We start from the raw sequence: 19,600 nt of genomic DNA, 5'->3' as shown, positions 1-19,600 counted from the left end.
TTAATCAGGACAAGGCAGATGCCAGGCAGGGCTAGGAGACATGAGCTTTGCAGGGAGGTGGGCTTCTGTCTATTCTGGAGATTATAAAGAGTCTGTGGCCAGGTGTGTTTCAAAAACCAGAGCTCAGGGTCCCAGGAGATGCTGGTGAGATTGGCAGTGCTCAGAAGCTCAGACTCTGGAGTCGGGAAGCCAGACCAAGGTCAAGTCCCAGCTCCACCTCTTTCTGGCTGAATGAGCTTGGTCAAGCCCCCGGGCTTCAGTTCCTTCATCTACAAAAATCTCACAGGGTTGGGGTGAGAAGTCAGTCAGACAGTAAAGCAGCGAGGACAGAGTACAAACTTGGCATATGTAATAAAATGCCCAATAAATTATAGCTGCGTTACTATTATCATTAGTCAAGCAGATCGGAATTAGTCTGGATGTAGCTGCTTGGTGACATAACACACAAAAGCAAAACTTTTTTACAGTTCATTTTATCTACAAGGAACACTCAGAAGGCTCCAGGAGCATTATGCTTATTTTCATGTATCTCGTTATGCACAACCACCCCTCAAATAGAAATATTTGATCAATATATGTACTTTTTTTTTTCAATTGGGAGAAAAATAGGATGCATTAAATTCCTAACATGCTCAGCTGGCCACGCCAAAATGCACCAAAGCTTTTCTCTAGAGGTCCTGCACCACCCCTGGTGCTGCACAGGTGAGCTGCAGGCCCAGTGCCTGGAGAGTCACTTCATGTCCCTGTCCTCTTGGTCCCTGTGGGAGAGTTCAGAGATGGAAAGCCTGCACCCACTGTGACTACTAGCATACTCACGGGGCACTCCACACCTGTGCGTGCAGACCATGCCTCTCAGCATGGTCGGAGAAAGAGTTCATCTATGGGATTTTTCAATAAAAATTCCCTGTACCAGGTTAAAGAAGACTCCCTATGACTTTCAATTTGCTAAATTTTTTTTTTTAATCATAAACAGGTGTTGTATAAAAATGAAAGCCTTTTTTATACATCTAATGAAATACTCACATAGGTTTTCTCCTTTAAACTGTTAAGCATTGATTTACATTAGTATATTCTCTAATGTTGAAACACTCTTGCTTTCCTGAGATAAACTTAGTCATGATGCATTACTTTATTGTTAGATTTGATTTGCTATTTTCTCATTCAGGACTTTGGCATCTATATTCATGAGTACAACCAGTGTAACTTTTCATCTTATATTAAATATTTGGTTTTGTTGTCAGTTTTACGGCCTTATACAATGACTTGGGGAAATATATCCACTTCTGTTGTTCTTCTATGACTGGAATAATATTTCTTGGATATTTGTTAGAATTACTGTATAAAGTCATCTGAGTTTGGTATTATCTTTGTGTGAACACTGCTGAGTTAAGAACTTAAGTCAGATCAGGCCACTTTTCCTCAAAATCCTTTACTGGCTCTCCACTGCACTCAGTGTTAACTCCTTACAGTGGCCCAAGCCTCCCACAGTCTCTTGAACATCACATATCCTACCAGTCTCTCCACTGCTCACAGAACCAGCCTCACTGACCTCCTTGCTGTTCCTAAATCATGCCCAGCAAGCCCACCTTAGACCCCATTCTTGCTGCTCCCTCTGCCTGGAATGTTCCTCCCCTCAAAAGCAACACGGGCTTCGGAGCTCTACTCAAACGCCACTGCATCCGAGAGGACTCCCCGGACTACCCTCTATGAAACAGGAACCCCTTCTTCCCACCACACTGCTCTCTTCTCCTTATCCTGCCTTATTGTTACTATGTTACTTTTAATTCATACATTATTATAATGTATATTAACATACATAATTATTAATGTTTGTCTCCTGTCTCCCCAAATCACAGAGTAAGCTCCATGAGCACAGAAACTCTGGGGTTTTTTTAACTGCCATTTCCCAAATAACTAAAACCCTATTTTAATAAATTTGTTGAATAAGAACAAATGCCTCTATTTCCATCTAGCCTTCCTTAGATGAAAACTTGGGCAGTGGCAGGGAAAAGCTACTTGTCTCACCCTGGAAAGGACCAGAGCCAACTGCTCCTAGGGGCATCGTGTAGGAAGGTGGCTGCCAAACTGTGAGGACAGTTCTAAAGGTCACCCCTGGCAGCTGGGAGGCACTCACCTCCACACTCTTTAGTGCCAGCACATTTTCTTCACTCCTTTGGGCCATTTCCACTTTGGGAGCCACACCACAGATGCCACAGATCATGTCGTTGTAGTCTCGGACAGTGAGGCACTCGAAAGCCCAATAGCCATTGCACAGCAGCTCCTGCAGCTGGCTCAGCTCCTCCGAGGTCAGAGTCTTCTCTGGAAGGAGAGCAAGAGCTCTGAGAAGGTGACAGGAAAACACCGAGGCCACTAGGGATGAGCCAATGGCAAGTACAGCGAAGATCGCTTCTCTCCTAAGAACACCCAAGAGTACTAACCACCCAAGGGTCAAACACCCTGGCCATTAGATGTTCAGATGGCAACTCAAAAGGTAATTCCAATCAGAGTTAGAGCTGCCTTGCACTCAGTCCCCAGTAGGCACTAAACACTGTGTTAAAAACTTTCAATACATTGTATCATTTAACTTTCACATCTTTACGAACCAAGAGCTATTATTATCCTCATTGTATAACCGGAAAAACCAAGGCACAGAGAATAACTTGCTCAAAATCACATCGCCACACTAAGTGGCAGAGCCCAAACTCAAACACAGGCCTGTCTGACCCTAGAAACTCTGCTCTACTCCATCTGATCTCACGGCAGGGAAGGAGCGGGGGACTGGATTCTGTAGGAAGAGAATGGGAAAAGCACAAACGGAAAGAAAGAAGGAAAGGAAGGGGAAACGTAACTTCTTAATAATAATAAGGGTGGTGCCCACCGTCAGGTCTCAGCGTGAGCCTTGGAAATGGGAATGCACCTCCAGAAGCTGTGTTTGATTAGCATGCAGTAAGGCCACGTCTATCTATGACCAAAGGACGAGCTTCTACAGTCAGTTTAATCTTGTGCTGAGGGTCTCCGGACTCATGGAAAGATCTGTACTTTCCAAAGTCAGTCTGGCATTTGTAAAATTCAAAAGGAGCAGTGGGTCAGGAAGTCAAGAATGTCTCCTTTTTGATACATGCACCCCAATGTTCATAGCAGCACTATTTACAATTGCCAAGACATGGAAACAACCTAAGTGTACATTGACAAATTATTAGATAAACAAGTTTTGGTATATTTATACAATGTAATACTACTCAGTCGTAAAAAAATAAAGTAATGCCATTTGCAGCAACATGGATGGACCTGGAGATTGTATACTAAGTGAAGTAAGCCAGAAAGAAAAAGAAAAATACTTTATGATATTACTTACACGTGGAATTAAAAGAAAAAACGACACAAATGAACTTAGTCACAAAACAGAAACAGACTCACAGACATAGAAAACAAACTTATGGTTACCAGGGGGGAAAGGAAGGGGGTGGAGGGATAAACTGAGAGTTTGGAATTTGTAGATACTGACTACCATATATAAAGTAGATAAACAACGAGGTCCTACTGTATAATACAGAGAACTATATTCAATCTCCTGTAATAGCCTATAATGAAAAGAAATATATATATAACTGAATCACTATGCTGTACACCAGAAAGTAACACAATATTGTAATCCAACTATACTTCAAAAAAAGAATGTCTCCTTTTCAAAATATCAGATCTCCTCCAAGGTTATTATTCCAACCAAAGCCCATAGCTGAAAATTCCCAGGGAGTTTAGGACTAACCTTGGGAAAGGGAGGAAGGCAACCTTACCTGTCTGCTCCTGCACTGACTTCAGAAGTGTGCTGATGGACACTCTGGGGTCCTCTCCCAGCTTGATCTGGTTTCGGATTGCAAACAGCAAGTCCAGACTCACTAGCAGCTTGTTCCCCACATTAAAGAGACCTGTAGGTTAAAAAGAGGCAACAGGGAAGTTCACTCTTAACAACATCCACAATGGCAAAAAACTGGAAACAAACTAAAATGTTTGTTTAATGTCCATCAACAGGGGAGCAGTTAAAAACAAACTGTGGTACATGCATAAAATAGAAAACTAGACATCAAGAATAAGGCAAGCCTAAATGCTCTGACATGAAGTTGTCCATAATACGTTGTTAAATGAAAAAAGTAATGAAATATGTATCATAGGATTAAAAAAAATTTTTTTAAAGAAGCATCTCCCTATCACCTAACTCAGTCCTCATAACCAAAGGCATCACTCTTCCTCTACCTCTCATAGCTACCCCAAGAGGAAAGGCCAGGAGCATCCTTTAGTCCAAGGACGTGTAGAGGATGTAACACAGGCTATAAAATCACCCCTACACCAAATCCTGGGTTAAAGACTCAGAGGAATTTAAATTCAGTCAATTTAAAAAAAATAAAAGACGGTGATATTGTATTTGCATAAAATGCACAGATTTGCCCAAAAGCAAATTTTGGCACAGGTGTTCCCATTTAGAGAAGGGTATAGAGGAGTGGGGGAGGCCTTACTAAGCATGATACCAAAGGATGAAACCACAAAGGAGAAGATCAAAGCTCTGATTACATAAAAATTAAAACAACAAAACCCCTTGTATTCCCCCCAAAAGTCACAAATTTAAAAGACAACTAATAAACTGGGTAAAAACTGTCAACCAAAAAACCCCTAAAGAATGGAAATGTTCACAAAAGAAATTCACAAAGAAGAAAAAAAACCAAACAGAGGAGATATACTATCTTCCCAGTAATCAAAGAAATACAACAAATTAACAAAAGATATTCCAGTTTTTATCTATCAAGTTGACAAACTTTAAAAAATTATAATACTTAGGTATAAACCTAACAAAATATGTGCAGAACGTATATGCTGAAACTACAAAACACTGATTAAAAAAAAAAGGAAAGAAAAAAAACTAATTAAAATGGAGAGACAGACCATGTTCATGGATTGGAAGATTCAATGCTGATCAGCATGTCAAACATCCCTAAAATCATCTACAGATTCAACACAGACCCAATGAAAATTCTAGCAAGATTTTATAAATAATAATAAGCTGACTCTAAAATTTACATGGGAACACCAAGAAACTAAACAGTTAAAACAATTCAGGGAACAATTCAAAAAGAACAAGGTTGGAAGACTCACACTACCTGATCTTAAGACTGACTATAAATATAAATCTGCAGTAATCAAGACACACGTGGGTATTGGCAAAAAGATAGACAACATCAACCAATGGAACAGAACAGGGTGCAGAAATAGATCCACATATAAACGGCCAATCAATTTTTAGTAGAGGAGCAAAGGCAAATCAATGAAGAAAGGACTACTTTTCAACAGATGGTAAAACAACAACTGGTTGTCCACAATCTAGGCCTCACACTTCATAAAAAACTGATTCAAAATGGATTGAGACATAAATATAAATCATAAATTATAAAACTTTTAGAAGAAAACATGGGAAAATATTTATGATCTTCACCTAGGTAAAGAAATCTTAGCTATAACATCAAAAATAATCTCTAAAAGAAAAAAACTGATGAATTGGTCTTTATCATAATTAAGAACTTTCGCTCTGTGAAAGATTCTGTGAAAAGAACAAAAAAGACAAGCCACAGACCATAAGAAAATGTGTGCAAATCACTCACTGGACAAAGGACTTGTAGCCAGAGTATATAAGGGGCTTGTGAAACTCAACAGCAAAACAAAACAACACAAAAAACTCAACAGCAAGAAAACAATCCAGCTCAATGGGCCAAAGATGAAACAGATACTTCACCAAATACGACACACAGATGGCAAATAAACCCATGAAAAGATGCTCAACATCCTGAGTCATCGAGGAAACACAAATTGAAACCACAATGAGATACCACCACACACACCTGTTAGAATGGGTAAAATACAGAAGCAAAAAAATAGACAGTATCAAGTGCTGACAGGTAAAGCAAACTGGAACTTGCACCCATTGTTGGAGGGAATGCAAAACAGTACTTAGGTAAACTGGCAATTTCTTATAAAATTAAACATACATTTACCATATGGCCCAACAATCTGACTCCTAGGGTATTTCCCCAAAAGAACTGAAAATTTATGTTCACACAAAAGCCCACACGTGAATGTTCACAGCAGCTGTATTCATAACTGCCAAAAACTGGTAACAACCCAAACAGCCATTAGGTAGTGATCAGGTATACCAGATGTGGTGCTCCACACAATGTAAAACTACTCAACAATAAAAAGGAAGCAACTATTGACACAGAGCACACGGATAAATTTCAAAGGCATTATACTTCTTGAAAGAAGCCAGACTCAAAATGCTAAACGCTATGGATTTATACAACATTCTGGAAAGGTAAAACCACAGGGACGGGAGAACATATGAAATGGTTGCTAGAGGTTAGGGGTGAGAGGTGGTTTTGATTACAAAGGGACAGTATAAGAGACTGTTTTGGGGTGATGGAACTATTCTATATATTGATTGTGGTGGCAGTTACACAACTCAGTGCACTTATCAGAACTCATGAGACTATATATCAAAGCAAATTTTACTTATATAAATTTAAAAATAAAGTTAAAAATTTTAAAAATATATGACCCTAGGTACTACAGGCTTAGGCAGACTGCAGGGAATGGCATTCTCCTTAACAGGTGATGAGAACGCAAAGTAGTACAGACTCAACCTGGCAACACAAGACATTAAAAGCATGAATTCAAAAAGAAATCATAAGGTTCTGAAGACAAAAGAGAACAATTAATACTCTTTAATCTTCAGCACTCAATTCTACTTATACAACTCAAGATTCAAATTCTCACAACGGCTGGTACATGGTCAACATTCAATGAATGTCTGATCTTCATGAACGAATGGGGGGAAAGCTGAACAGGCAGCAATGCCACTTCTGAACATTTGCTCAAAGGAAATAATTGAGGCTGTACACAAAGATTTAATTACAAAGAGGACCCAAAAATGGAACATCATACACTCCCTAAAAATGGTCACCTACTTCTCCACTTGCTGACACAGGAAGATGCTCATGGTATACTACTGAATTTTAAAAGAACATTCCAAAACAACACCCAGCACAACCTCACTTTTGTTGAAAGAAAAACTATAAACCTGTAAGTCATCTACCTTCTCTTATTCTGCACGAATGAATAACACATCTGTTACTACTGATTTTTAGCTTGTTTTCTGCTCGTCGGCATTTTCTGGGTTTTCCACAACGAAGGTATAATTTTGAAGTTAACTTTGTTTCAAGATCCCTGATAAGAGAGTCCTAACACTTGGGAGGTCAGTGTAGTCTCCCGGGGCTGAGACATTCAAGAGGAAAAGTCCCCTCTTCCTCAGAAGCCCCACTGAGAAAAGATCCAGTGCTCAGTGGACCAGGGGTCTGACCCACACAAGCTGTTCTCAAACATGCTTTGAAGACCCTGAAGGAGAAAGCTGGTACCCACCTGTGTAGATGTCCATGAAGCTATGCAGGGCCAGACAATGGGGATTCAGACACATCTTCACCTGGGCAGTCACCACCTGCAGCCAGCTGGCTGTCAGCAGCCAGCACTCCTGGGGTCCAGCCAGGGAGCTAGTACCAAAAACATCAACAAAAAACAGAAGGGAAATCAACTTCTTTAAATACAGTTCCTGGACTCAGTGATCAATGGCAAAATTCTCCAAACTTTAAATGCAGTAGGTGAACTCAGGTGTTGGAGCTTGTGTTCCAATGATTTTTCAGGTGGGTTTTCACACTTTGTTGAAATCTGATCTATAGAATCACCCCTAAAGTTAATATAGCTCTGAATTTATTACCCAATTTAACCAATCCCAATAAAACTTTCAAATACAAGCATTATGCCAGGTAGTCCAGATGTAAACAAATCCTAAGCTTGTGACAGTAACTTTCAGGCACTTTGAACAGAAATCATGGATAATCACTGATTACTATCATTATTATTATTTTTGGCAACTGGAAAAGTAAAGGAAACCTAAGAAAAGCAGAGAAGGACATCTTCAAAGGTTATAGCTTTAACACTGTTTGAAGAAAGGGGCAATGTGGGCCAAGTAAGATGGGGCAGCTAAGGAAGGGTAAATCTGAAGGGGGTGCTTACTTTTGTCCCCCTTTGAATAATGGGCTGCTACAGAGAAGGCACTGCGTGGACGGAGACTCATAATAATTCGACCAAGAGGTTTGCTCGATGGTGACCGTCTCCTCACTCACGTTGGACAGGACGAGTCGAGAGCTATTGAGTTCATGAATCAAGGCGAAGACCTCAGCCAGCTCTGACTCGTTCTCAGGAATCTGCAAGACTTTGCGCAGCAGCTGCAGTGTTGACTGACGCTGGATCTCCCGCTGGGCCGCACTCAGGGGCTCTGTGGCACTCAGCACATCCGGGAGGGGTGAGCTCGCCTCCTGGAAGAGAGTGAACCCAGGGCACAAAGAGTCAGCCTCGGGCTAAAATCATGAAAGGCTACTAGGGACAGAGGGCCGGCTCAAGACCAGGAGGTGGGAAACCTAGGTTCCTAACCAGTTCAGCTACTCACTCACTGTGTGACTCATGGTAGGTGCTTTCTCTCTCCAGCACTCAGCTTCTCTACCAGTAAAATCAGAGGATTACACACACCTCTTGGTAATGGTTTCAAGAGTCAGCTCCCGCTCACCAAGTTAAGGGGTTGGAGGATAATAGATCAGGGTTTCAATACCAGATATGCCATGAAAAGCTGTACATGTGTCACCCAAAGCTATCTGCTTAATCTTTATGAGCCTCAATTTCCTCAACTATGAAATGGAGGATCAAAGTACTAGTAATCTCTTAGAGCTGTTGTAAAGTAACAAGAGACTGCAAGTGAAGCACTTACTATGCAACAAAAACTCTATAAATGGTAGTTTGGGTATATAATCAGGTACCTGTACAGCTTAAAGCTTTTATCTTTAACATTGTGTGGCTTCTGGGTACAAGGCAACTTTGTACACCAGAGGCTTCCAGGAACAAGGCTCTGAAATGCTCACTGAAACAGGTCCTTCTCAGGTGGGTCCCTTTCCAATGGAGGTTTCTCCCTGATCCCTTGTGCAAATGCAGCATCAATCACTCCCTCTTTTGTGCTCCCAGAGTCCATTCCTTTACTGTAGATTTCAATGTCTCAGTTGGTAAACCATGGTCTCCTTCCCTGCTTATTTACTGATTCCCAACGCCAGCATGTGGGCACACAGAAGATGCTAATTCTTATTTGCAGGACACATATTATACGTTACTTTGTACAAGTTAATAGCTTAATAACAAGGAGCTTTCTATAACTGTATACCCACAACAACTCTTGCCTCACTGTCTGTAACAACTTGGTTACTTTTCTCCCATACTAGACTGTAAGAGGGAAGGGGCTATGTTCTATTTATCTTTGTATCACCAAATGCCTGACCCACAGTAGGCATTCAATACATGCTCACTGAAAGAATGAATGAGTGGCTGCAGAAGAGATAACTGACATTAGAACAAGTTGCCCTGGGAGGTTGTGTGTTCCTAGTCATGACTATGATAAACCATGGGCTGGAACATAAGTTGGCAGGCACGTTATCCTTTGGCTCTGAGCTGAAGATGGAAGATGGAAAGGATGGAAGACTGTTCCAGCCTAGAGAGGTTTCAGTCATAATTATAGCCACTGACAACAAACTGCACAGGAAATGTATGGCCATCAGGGGGCTCCAAAGAGCCAGGCAATTTCTAACCAGTATTTTGTTTTGCGGCAAATAGTAATTACATTTTATTTCTCTAAAATTTAGAAAATTGGAAAGTGAGCAAATATCTGAAGATGAGGGTCATGGGGGTAGGCAGTTAACAGTGAGCCAAAGATAGAAGAATATAAATAAGAACAGGATCTGAAATCAATTGGCAAGAGGTCCCTAGATAATTCCTGTCTGACCTGGAAAGTTAAGTCACCTCATCACCCCAGATCTGGAGTCTAACATCCATTTGCACACTGTAAGCCACATCAACAGCCACAATGAAACAGGAGAAAGGACTGTCCAGAGCATCTTCCTACACAGAACTCAATTTCACCTGATAATTATTGATCAACACATTGTATACACAAGCTCCAGGGTTGGAAGTTTGGAAGAAACAGATACACCTGCCCTACAAGGGATCACAGTTTCATGGAGAGCTAAGAGGGACTCAAGACAGGGTGTGGTCAATGCTATGCGAAGGGAAGCACATTTAAGGCATGGAGAAAGCAGGAGGAAGGCTCGCTGCCAGCAGAGGTCACCTGGTGCAACAACAGAATCTGATGAAAAGTATGGAACCATTTCACATGCCATTTCAGAGGTTTACAGACTCCCCTGTGTTCAACTCTGAGTCTTCTCTAGGGCTCAAGGCCATGAGAATAAAACGCCCAGACCTAATCCACCTTGCCTGCCTTGTTTTATTGATGGGGAATCTAAAACTCAGGAGAGGGAAAGCGAGCACTTCTCTCTCCAGCAGGTCCCTCAATTCCTAGGCTCAGGGTTTTTTCCACTAAGCCATCAGAGTCCACATACTTTGGTTCCACTTCCCTTTTCCATAAGGATGACCACCTCAGAACACCACCTCAAGCACAGAAACAGACCTGAAGACCAAAGGGTGAGATTCATCTGCCAGAAAGCCCCTCTCCTCCGTATGCAAAGAAAACTTCTCTCTCCCCACCTCTCTAGACCCGTCCACTCAAACCCTGGAAGCCTCCCTCCTGACAACCTTCTGGGTCTCTCCCTGACTCATGGACATTCAGTGCGACCCCACTGTCTAAAAAACAGTCTAGTGTTAGCACTAAAGATCTTTCATTATGTGGCCCCAACATGCCTTTGAAGCCTTCTTTTCCATACTCCTCCGCAAACACTCTCTCTTCTAACCAAATGGAACATCGGACTCCCTAACGCTTCCCTTTTGCTCATGCATGTCCTTGAGTATGGCATGTCTCCCCCTTCCACCCAAATCCTGTCCATCTTGCGAGGTCCAGGTTAAATCTGGATCCTGACCCGTTTCGTGTGCCATCCTCTTTCCTCCCAGGGCAGAGGAGTGGGATCTCTCTTCTCACCCTCATCCTAGTCTTTCTGTTTGTTGTCACAGGTGCTATATCTTTCTGTTCACTTAAAAAACCTCACGTGGAAACTCAGAGGACCTCTGAAAATGCCAAGCCTTCCCAGTTCTAATAAGTAAACAAACAAACAAAAAAAAAAACGAGCCCTAAGGAGCCAAGAGGAATGTGTTTTACTAGCCAGTTTGGTCTGGCTTCAGGAGCAGGTCTGCCAAGACTGCTCGAAGTAAAGCTCTGTGGTTCGCCAACGCTCTGCAAGGAACCTGAGAAGTAGCAGTCTGATCTACAAAGTCTTGAGGTTGGCACTCTCTATCAAAATAGTACTTACAGGGACTCCACCAGCCTCAGAGCTAAAAGGATGTAACCCTTCTACCTCTCTCTTCCTCAGAACCCTCTTTAAGTCCTATCTTGTCTAGTTTTGGGGGGTTTTGTTTTTTTTCTTTGGTTTTTTTGGCGCGGGGAGGGGGGTGTGTGTGAATGAACTCTTGGTCCACTGAGCTAGAAGGTTCTCAGAGATCAAGGTATCTGGTTAACCCCCTCATCTTAGCAAAGAGGATAAGGAAGCCCAGAAAGCAGAGGGCTTATGTTCAAAACCTGTAACCTGGTCCTAGTCCTGGTGCTCTAACTACCATTGTGTACTGAGAAATCCTTTTATTTCTACTATAGTAGGTCTGCTAAAAGAATGCAACCCAAGGCTGGAGGGTGTGTTTAGGGAAGGAACTCACAAGAACCTTGGTGGTTTTCTCAGTCCGGTCTTTGGCAAGGTTAAAACCACAGCTGGGACAAATCCGCGGTTTATGCCGGTTGGTGTAGACATAGCTACAAGAGGGATTCTTGCACTTTCCCCGGCCTCTTGATGTAGCCAGGCCCAAATCCTAAAAAAGTAAGACCACGGTTTAGTTCTATAAGTCAACTTATAACTGGGCAGAGCCAAGAATCAGCATGACCCGCTACTGGCAAAACAGAGGAGAGTGGCAATTGCAATACCAGACTCAGACTAACCTCCAAAGAGCCTTGAAGCAAGATTCCTTTTCTGCAGCTATCCCCTTTCAGCCTTAATGCAGCCTAAATAACTTGGGCAAGTCATTCACTATCTGTGAAACAAGTGAGTTGAATCTCAAGGGTCAGAAATTCAATACCTTCAGGGTCCAGGCAATCAGCAGAGTGAAGCAGGCTATTCTAACAGAGAGTACCAGAGACTGGTGAACTAAAGATTTCGAGCTCCACCTAAAGACAGATTTTGACTTCTGAACTATCTAAGCTCAAAGCTCTGGCATCGAGGATCCTAGGACAAATTGCTGTTTCATCAGAGAGAGGGTCTTGGGCAGTTTCCACTAGATGCTATCCCCAGCGGTCCCCCACAGCTAAAGGGAAGAGCACTGAAGGTACGGATGGCACAGAGGAGGTAGTAATTAGGTCTTTGGAAAAAGAAGCCTGAGCAGCTCTCCAGGATGAGAGACATTCTCCTCAAGGAGCAGGCCAGATGAGGCACGAACCCAACCATACCGTGCTCTCTTGCTCCTACTGAATCCCCAGCACAGGGCACGGCATGGAGCAGGTGCTCAATAGTTTTTGAGTTTTAAGAAATCCAGCTGCTTTCTCAAAATCTGTGCACCTTACTCAACTCAGCAAGGGAAGCTGCCAAAAGGTACCTGGCTGGATGGTACCTTAAGGATCAACAAAATAGAGAATGTTGAGCAAGAGGAGCCCCAACATGGTATCTAAACCAACACAGTATTTTACAGGCAGTGAAAACTGAGGACCAGAGAAGGAGAGAGCCTTGCCCAAGGTCATGTGGCATGCTAACAGCAGAGCCAGAACCACTTTTGGACTAGGTCTTTCAACATGTAGTGTTTATTCCACTGCTCCATGCTGCTTACCCTGCAGAAGGGTGACCCCAGAGTCACACATTCATTTACTGGGATGTTAATATGTGTTATGTTAAAAATAAAAGTGGGGGAGGGAAAACCTTGATGGGCAATGCCAAGTTAAACAAAATAAGCTGCTTTATTAAAGCACTTCTCAAATCCTTTAAGACACTAGTATTGAATGTGACTCTGTTTTAGGGAGAAAAAGTACATTTCACAAACTTATTTGTGGAACACACTCTGAGGCTAAAAGGTCCAAAGACTAGTGAATGTTGAAGATGGACTTGAATCTCATCTCCAACTATTCTCAACAGAAATATCCTGGTCTCAGCTGGCACAGACTTTACAAATCTCACCTGGGAAAAACCACCCAGCTGACTGACCCAGAAGCTAGGATAGAGTCAACAATCTATCCCTGACCCTCCTCTTGTTCCCAAATACCACTCACTCCCCAACCACCTCAAACTCCTACTCACCCTCAACCACAAAATCAAACCATTTCTACGTCAACCCAGCAGCTAGTTGCACTTACCAGTGTGACAGTACAGCTGTACTTATATGGAGGAAACATATCAGGCTTGACCTCTACAACTTTCACCTGAGATGTCCTGTTGCCCGGGCCATTTGGTAGCTGTGGATCAGAACAAATTATTTAGTGCTTGTGAACTTCAGTCAAACTCCTGAGGCCTTCTGTCCTGAAATGGCTTGAGGATACAGTTGCCAGGCATTTGTGAGCTATGCTCCAAATGAGCATTCTGGGATGTTGGTCAGCAGTTACCAGCCCACCAAAGGTAGGGTGTCACTTTCAAGTCCAGGGGTTGCCATACCCTTCTGCACAGCTTCCAACACTGCACATTAGAAACACTACTAATCAGATTCACAACTGCTGTCAAGACAAAAGCATGTAATCGCTCTATACACCAATATGTGATTGAATACTGCTGACATAAAGGGGTATTAAAGATTACTCACTGAAGTGTCACAGGGTGAGAGGGAGATCATGGTTGTTTCCCATTTTACCATACTATAAACTTTTCAAATGTTCTACATGGAATACAGATATTACTTATATAATTTAAAAAGATGAAGCATTCTAAATTAAAAATAATTATTCCATAATACTGAATTTAAGTTGATTTTCAGAATATAAGACTTCATTTAACTTAAATGGTTTAAGACTAGCAAAAGGGCTTATGGCTTTTAACATATACCCAATGTTGCCAAATCAAAAAGGTAACTATTTACAGAGAAGAACAGGAGTTTACACATGTGACGAGAGCTGGAAAATCTAGGAAGCAGTTGAAGCAGAAGAGATTACCATCCTTCTATACGTCAAGATCACACATGCACCCAGTGCTGACACCACATCTGAGTAAAAAGAGATCCACCTTCAAAATAGAAGCTGGCTAATATTCTTGTTGGGGCAAATTGAGAACTATCAAATAAAAGAAGTTACCTGGCCAGAGCCCATGGCAAGGGAGAGGGCAGACCAATTTTCCTATTCTAGTTTGGTCCATCACAGGGTTTCCAATTCCAAACTGAGGGGTGGTGAAATTAATGGGCTGAAACCAGTATTTTGCAAAAAGAAATGGAAAACTGACTGCATATATGAGCACAGCTTCATTAAACTCTTAAGGTGTAGATGTATGTATATGTTGACTGGGCTGTAATGTAAAAATGTGTCTGTTACTGAGGGTCATGGTCAGAAAAGTGCTGATTTAGGGATTTTGATCGTAACTCTTCCAGCCACATATGGCAAAAGAACTAAAAAAGAAAAAACCACACTAATCATAAATATGCTTGAATACATGCAACTCTGACACCTGGGAAATCTTTAATAACTCTATCATTAAATGGAATGAACTGCACTGGTTAAAACCCGGTACATGGAATAACAGCCATGCTTTTAGGTTTAAAAAATTATATTTAAAAAATAAACACACACAAATGCAGGAAAAAGACTTGAAGGCTGAATGAGCACACACCAAACTGTCAATAATAGTTATTTCTGGGAGGCAGGATGGATCACAAGGAATTTATTTTCTTTCTGCCTTACCTAAATTTTCTGTATTTTCTACAACAACGATACATTCACTTTTTAAAAATGATGGCTAAAGAGACAGGACAACTAAATGCAGTATCTAATCCTAGACTGGACCCTGTATTGGAGTAGAGAAGGCTTTAAAGGACATAACTGAGTAAAAGATGACAAAACTGAAATACAAATGATAAAGTATCATATCAATGTTTCAGTAACAGAATCTCTCTATTCTTTGGAAATTCACATTGAAGCATTAACAAATAAAAAGTCATGTTACTTACCCTAAAATTATGTGTATGTTATACATACACACATACACACACCCAATAGGGAAGACACACGAACACAAATAATAATGCAAAACAGGCTAACATGTTAGCAACAGGTGACTAAGTCAAGAGTACATGAGTGCTCTTTGTACTATTCTCATTCTTGCAACTTTTTTTTGTTTTAAATTATTTCCCAATAAAAGTTTACAAACATGCACTCATTTTTACAACAAGGAAAGGAAGTTAATTAAAAAATAGATAACTCATTCATGCTAAACCTCCTCCCAGAGTTCTACCAGTCTAAGAATAGGCTTTTTGCCTATGGCTTTGAGACCCTCAATGGAGGCCCTGTTCTCGGAGCAGCCAGGCCCCCCGGACAGCTCCCCCTCTGTGGAATGGGTCTTACCTTCACCTCACCAGTGTTAGATGGCTGTTGGATGGGCTGGCCCAACTGCTTCAGCGTGCTTGGCTTCAGGCCACAAGTCCTCACAGAGGGAGTCTTATCTGAGACAACCAGGAGCCAAACTGGTGACTTAAGTGCATTCAGAGTCTCCCTAAGTCTCTCATCTCCATGCTCAACCCCCACTCCTGCCCCCTTCCCATTAGACAGCCCCTCCTCCCGGGTCTGTCCCAGCCCTTACCACTCAGGGGGAAGGCCTGCCTGGCCCTGGGCAGTCCCATGCTGCTGCCTCGGCCCACATTAGCTGGAGCTGGCAGAATTGCTCTCATGGGTCTTGCTGCAGCCAGTAATGAGGGCTTGCCCCGTGCTCTGCCTTTAAGCTCTGGGGCTCTGGGCCCAGGGGTGAGCACATCAACTCTGGAAAAAAAAAAGTGGGGGGGGAACTCTCTTAGAAATTCCAGACTAAGGAGAAGAAAACCAAAGTACTATCTTCAGATAGAACTTTATTAGAGGAGCAGTGTCTTGATTCAACTGTCAAGTTAACTGTCAGCTATCTAAGGCTTCAGATATACTGGGTTAAAATTAAACCATTAAGTAGCTGTGTAACCCTGAACAAGTAATTTCATTCTTCTGTTTACCTCAAGTTTCTAACACGTAAAATAGGACAGTAATTACATGTACTTCATGGGGTCATCATGAAGATAAAAAAGTGCAAAACAGTGCCTACAGTGAAGAGCATCAACTGCTATTGTAGTTATAACATCTAACCTGCCTCTAATCAGCCCGAGTATTTCAAGTGTAAAGTCTCCCACATGAGGGCAGCTAAGAGACCCTGGAGGACGAGGTCCATGTTTTCTTCATCTTTGCACCTCCAGTGTTGAGGGTAAAGCCTGCACCACAGAAGGCCTCAAAATATATTTGTTAAAGTGATTCACGTGCCCAAAACAAAAGGTCCAAAGTGCATGGCTTCATTCTCTAAGGACACAGAATCATCTCAAAGTATATTGTTAAATTTAAAAAAGACAGGATGTTCAGTTATGTATGTTAATGCTTCCATTTGTGTAAAGAAAGGTAGGGAAATACACACACACGTATATACATACACATCTGACTCTTGAACAGCATGTATTAGGGGCACTGACCCCTGTACAAAGTCTGTAACCTCAGTCAGCCCTCCATAGCGGAGGGGCCACACCGTGTGGATTCAACTAACAGCAGATCGTGTAGTGCTGCAGTATGTATTTACTGGGGATAACACCCCCAAGTGTAATGGACCTCTGCAGTTCAAATCCGTGTTTGTTCAAGAGTCAACTGTGTAAGTATACACTTGTGTGTGTATATATTTCCCTACCTTTCTTTACACAAATGGAGGAGTAACATACATAACTGAACACTCTTTTAAATTTAACAATATTATTTGTATACAAACACATCCATTTGTTTGAATATGCTTAAAAATATCTCTAGAAACACAGAAAGTTGGGAATATTGCGGAAATGGGAAAGGAGCACTGAAGGATGGGATAGAAAGGACATTTTTGTGGGGGGGGGGGGATTTCCTTACACCTTGTTTTTGGATTTCCTTACACCTTTCAAGTTTGAACCATGTGAATGTATTGTCTATTTAACAACAAAAATCTTTTAAATCACCATAATGTAAATGAGAATTTTATTTTGGGCCAAATAACTGTCTGCTGCAGGGGGCTGGGCTGCACACTATGGGACGTTTAGCAGCAGCCCTGGCCTCTACCCACTTAGCACCAGCAGCACTCCCTCCCCTGAATTTTATCAACCAAAAATGTCTCCAAGCATTACCACGATGTCCCCTGGGGCAGAAGTGTTCCCCACTGAAAACCAATGATATGAACAAATAAGAACCTTAAATCATAAGTCTTCTGGGAAGGGGCTACATGGAGAATTCAGTCAAGCATTTAAGGAGAGAAAGCCTTTAAGGCGGGAAGGAAAAATAGCCCTCTCTGCAAGGTGCTAGACTGCAAGCTTCACGCACTATCTTTTTCAGTCTGTATGGTCAGCCATTGAGGATAAGATTTTTTTACTACTCAAGATTTTTCAGAGCAGAGAATGGACATGAGGTGACCATGCCCACGGTCAACATGCCCACGGTCAAACAGAAGTTTGGGACAGAGTCATAACCAGAACTAAATTCTCTGACCACCAGAACAGCAATATTTCTACAAGTCACCTTAATAAGGCTTCTCTTTCCAAATCTAGTATCCAAGATTGGATACTAGGTTGGTTAACATTGCCCACAGACTGTATCAGCAAGTCGCTATAGTAACTGCAAGACTCTATAATAAATCAGTGTCTCCAGGCCTTGGTATTTCAACAACAGGAACCATTAATTGGGCTCTGCAGCCTCTCTCAGGAACGCTCTAAGGACGTGGGACAAAACAAACATGGGCATTTCCCAAGCTGCTATTCTAAACACAATCCTATAATACATAAACACGTTGGTTTACCCCGTAGCCTTTTTAGGAGCAGGGAGTGAACTGGAGGTGCTGGTCCCCTCGGCTGGCAGTGGCATGTCTAGTCCAGGACTGTCACTCTCAGTTGTCCCCAGAGAGACCTGAGGCTGCACACCACTCTTGACCACCGGTGTCTTAGTGACTGCTGTACCACGATTCCCAGGAGTTTCCTTGACCAAAACATGGGCATCTGAGATGATCACTTCCTCCCACTCATTCTCCTCACCCACTTCTCTTGGAGGAGCTACACTTAGGAGCTGGCTTACAGCTTCTGAGTTCTCCAGAGTCAGTTTTGAAGCATTTTCCTTAGGGGAATTCTGCTCAGTGGTGACAGGCTGCTGACTTCTTTTAACCACAGAGCCTTTGGAGGAGCTGCCAGAAGCCAATTCCACTTTGACTTTAGTTGGCTTTTCCTAGAAAAAATAAGAATACCTTTTATGCCTGTGGCATTTCCAGCTGACAACACATTCATAAATACTCTCATTTGATCCTCATAATGGTAACATATGGGCAATAAATAAGAAGCTGAGGCCAAGAAAGGAAGACCCTAACTTAAGGTCCCAAGTATAAAACTTTCTGAACCTAAGTCTTCTGACTCCAAGACCCTTTCATCATAGCATTCAAGGTCTGAGTTAGGATAAAACTGTTCTCCTAACAAATTTCTTAATGTCTCTCTAGATTTCAGCAAACCAATGCTGACATTTTGTACCTTGACCTTTGATTATTCAAAGCCTATTTCTCTATGTCTGGAAAGAGGATGACATACTGCCATACTGGACCCTGAAGTCCTAAGTTGTTTACTTTGATGGTCCCTTTATGAGATTTACTTAATCCCAATGCAGTCACAATCTCACATGAATAGACAATGCTTCCAACTCCACTAAGGAAAACTCCTATCTATTGTTTCAGATTCTTTCAGTTGAGTCCTAAAAGTCACTGTAAAGTTGGTTTACACATATGCCACAAACTTCTCACTGGGTCAAATTAGCTCAGACATGATTACAGTATGTAATCGTACATATTAATTAAGTGCTGGAAAATATTTAAACTCACTAGAAATATCAGCTGCTATCTCAGACAGACTGGACTTTCACAAACATATATCTACACACACACATACAATTAAAACTTTTTTTTTTAAAACACTGGTTGTCTTCGGGATAGGTCTCAAAGGCTTTTTTTGTCCATATGAATAGAAAAAGGCACTAAAAACTAGGAGACAAAACACAAAAGCAAGGTTCTCTCTAGGCTCTGCTTCACACTAACTACTTACGTTCCCATTATGGAATAGGAGAGCTCTGTGTCTGTCAGCAGCAAGACCTTTTGGGCAGCCCAATTCTTCAAATGAAGGGGCAGGATCCCCCTGTACTTTGCAGGAGGTTTAGCATCTGCGGCCCATGCCATGACATTTCAGTATTAACTCCCAGTCACCGACTAACTACCAAAATGCCCTTCCATTTTGACAGCCCCCCAGG

General features: G+C 41.9%; 1 protein-coding gene across 4 annotated transcripts in view; it reads right to left on the bottom strand.

The window, feature by feature from the left end:
- HMGXB3 (HMG-box containing 3) overlaps window positions 1-19,600 on the bottom strand; it is a 57,076-nt gene that overhangs the window by 20,545 nt on the left and 16,931 nt on the right. For 2 of the 4 annotated variants that reach the window (XM_031449328.2, XM_064484434.1), the window contains exons 7-15: window positions 18,120-18,538; window positions 15,882-16,057; window positions 15,647-15,744; window positions 13,463-13,561; window positions 11,788-11,937; window positions 8,110-8,411; window positions 7,459-7,586; window positions 3,795-3,926; window positions 2,135-2,319 (exon numbers count right to left, since the gene is read on the bottom strand). In XM_031449328.2, the coding sequence (XP_031305188.1) occupies window positions 2,135-2,319; window positions 3,795-3,926; window positions 7,459-7,586; window positions 8,110-8,411; window positions 11,788-11,937; window positions 13,463-13,561; window positions 15,647-15,744; window positions 15,882-16,057; window positions 18,120-18,538 (1,689 nt within the window). The remainder of the gene's footprint in view (window positions 1-2,134; window positions 2,320-3,794; window positions 3,927-7,458; window positions 7,587-8,109; window positions 8,412-11,787; window positions 11,938-13,462; window positions 13,562-15,646; window positions 15,745-15,881; window positions 16,058-18,119; window positions 18,539-19,600) is intronic. The other 2 variants (XM_064484436.1, XM_064484435.1) reach the window with 2 other exon arrangements.

This window comes from Camelus dromedarius, chromosome 3 (assembly GCF_036321535.1).
Source record: "Camelus dromedarius isolate mCamDro1 chromosome 3, mCamDro1.pat, whole genome shotgun sequence".
NCBI lineage: Eukaryota > Metazoa > Chordata > Mammalia > Artiodactyla > Camelidae > Camelus > Camelus dromedarius.
Note: the sequence above shows the minus strand (reverse complement) of the source record. Positions and strands in the feature narration are given on the sequence as shown.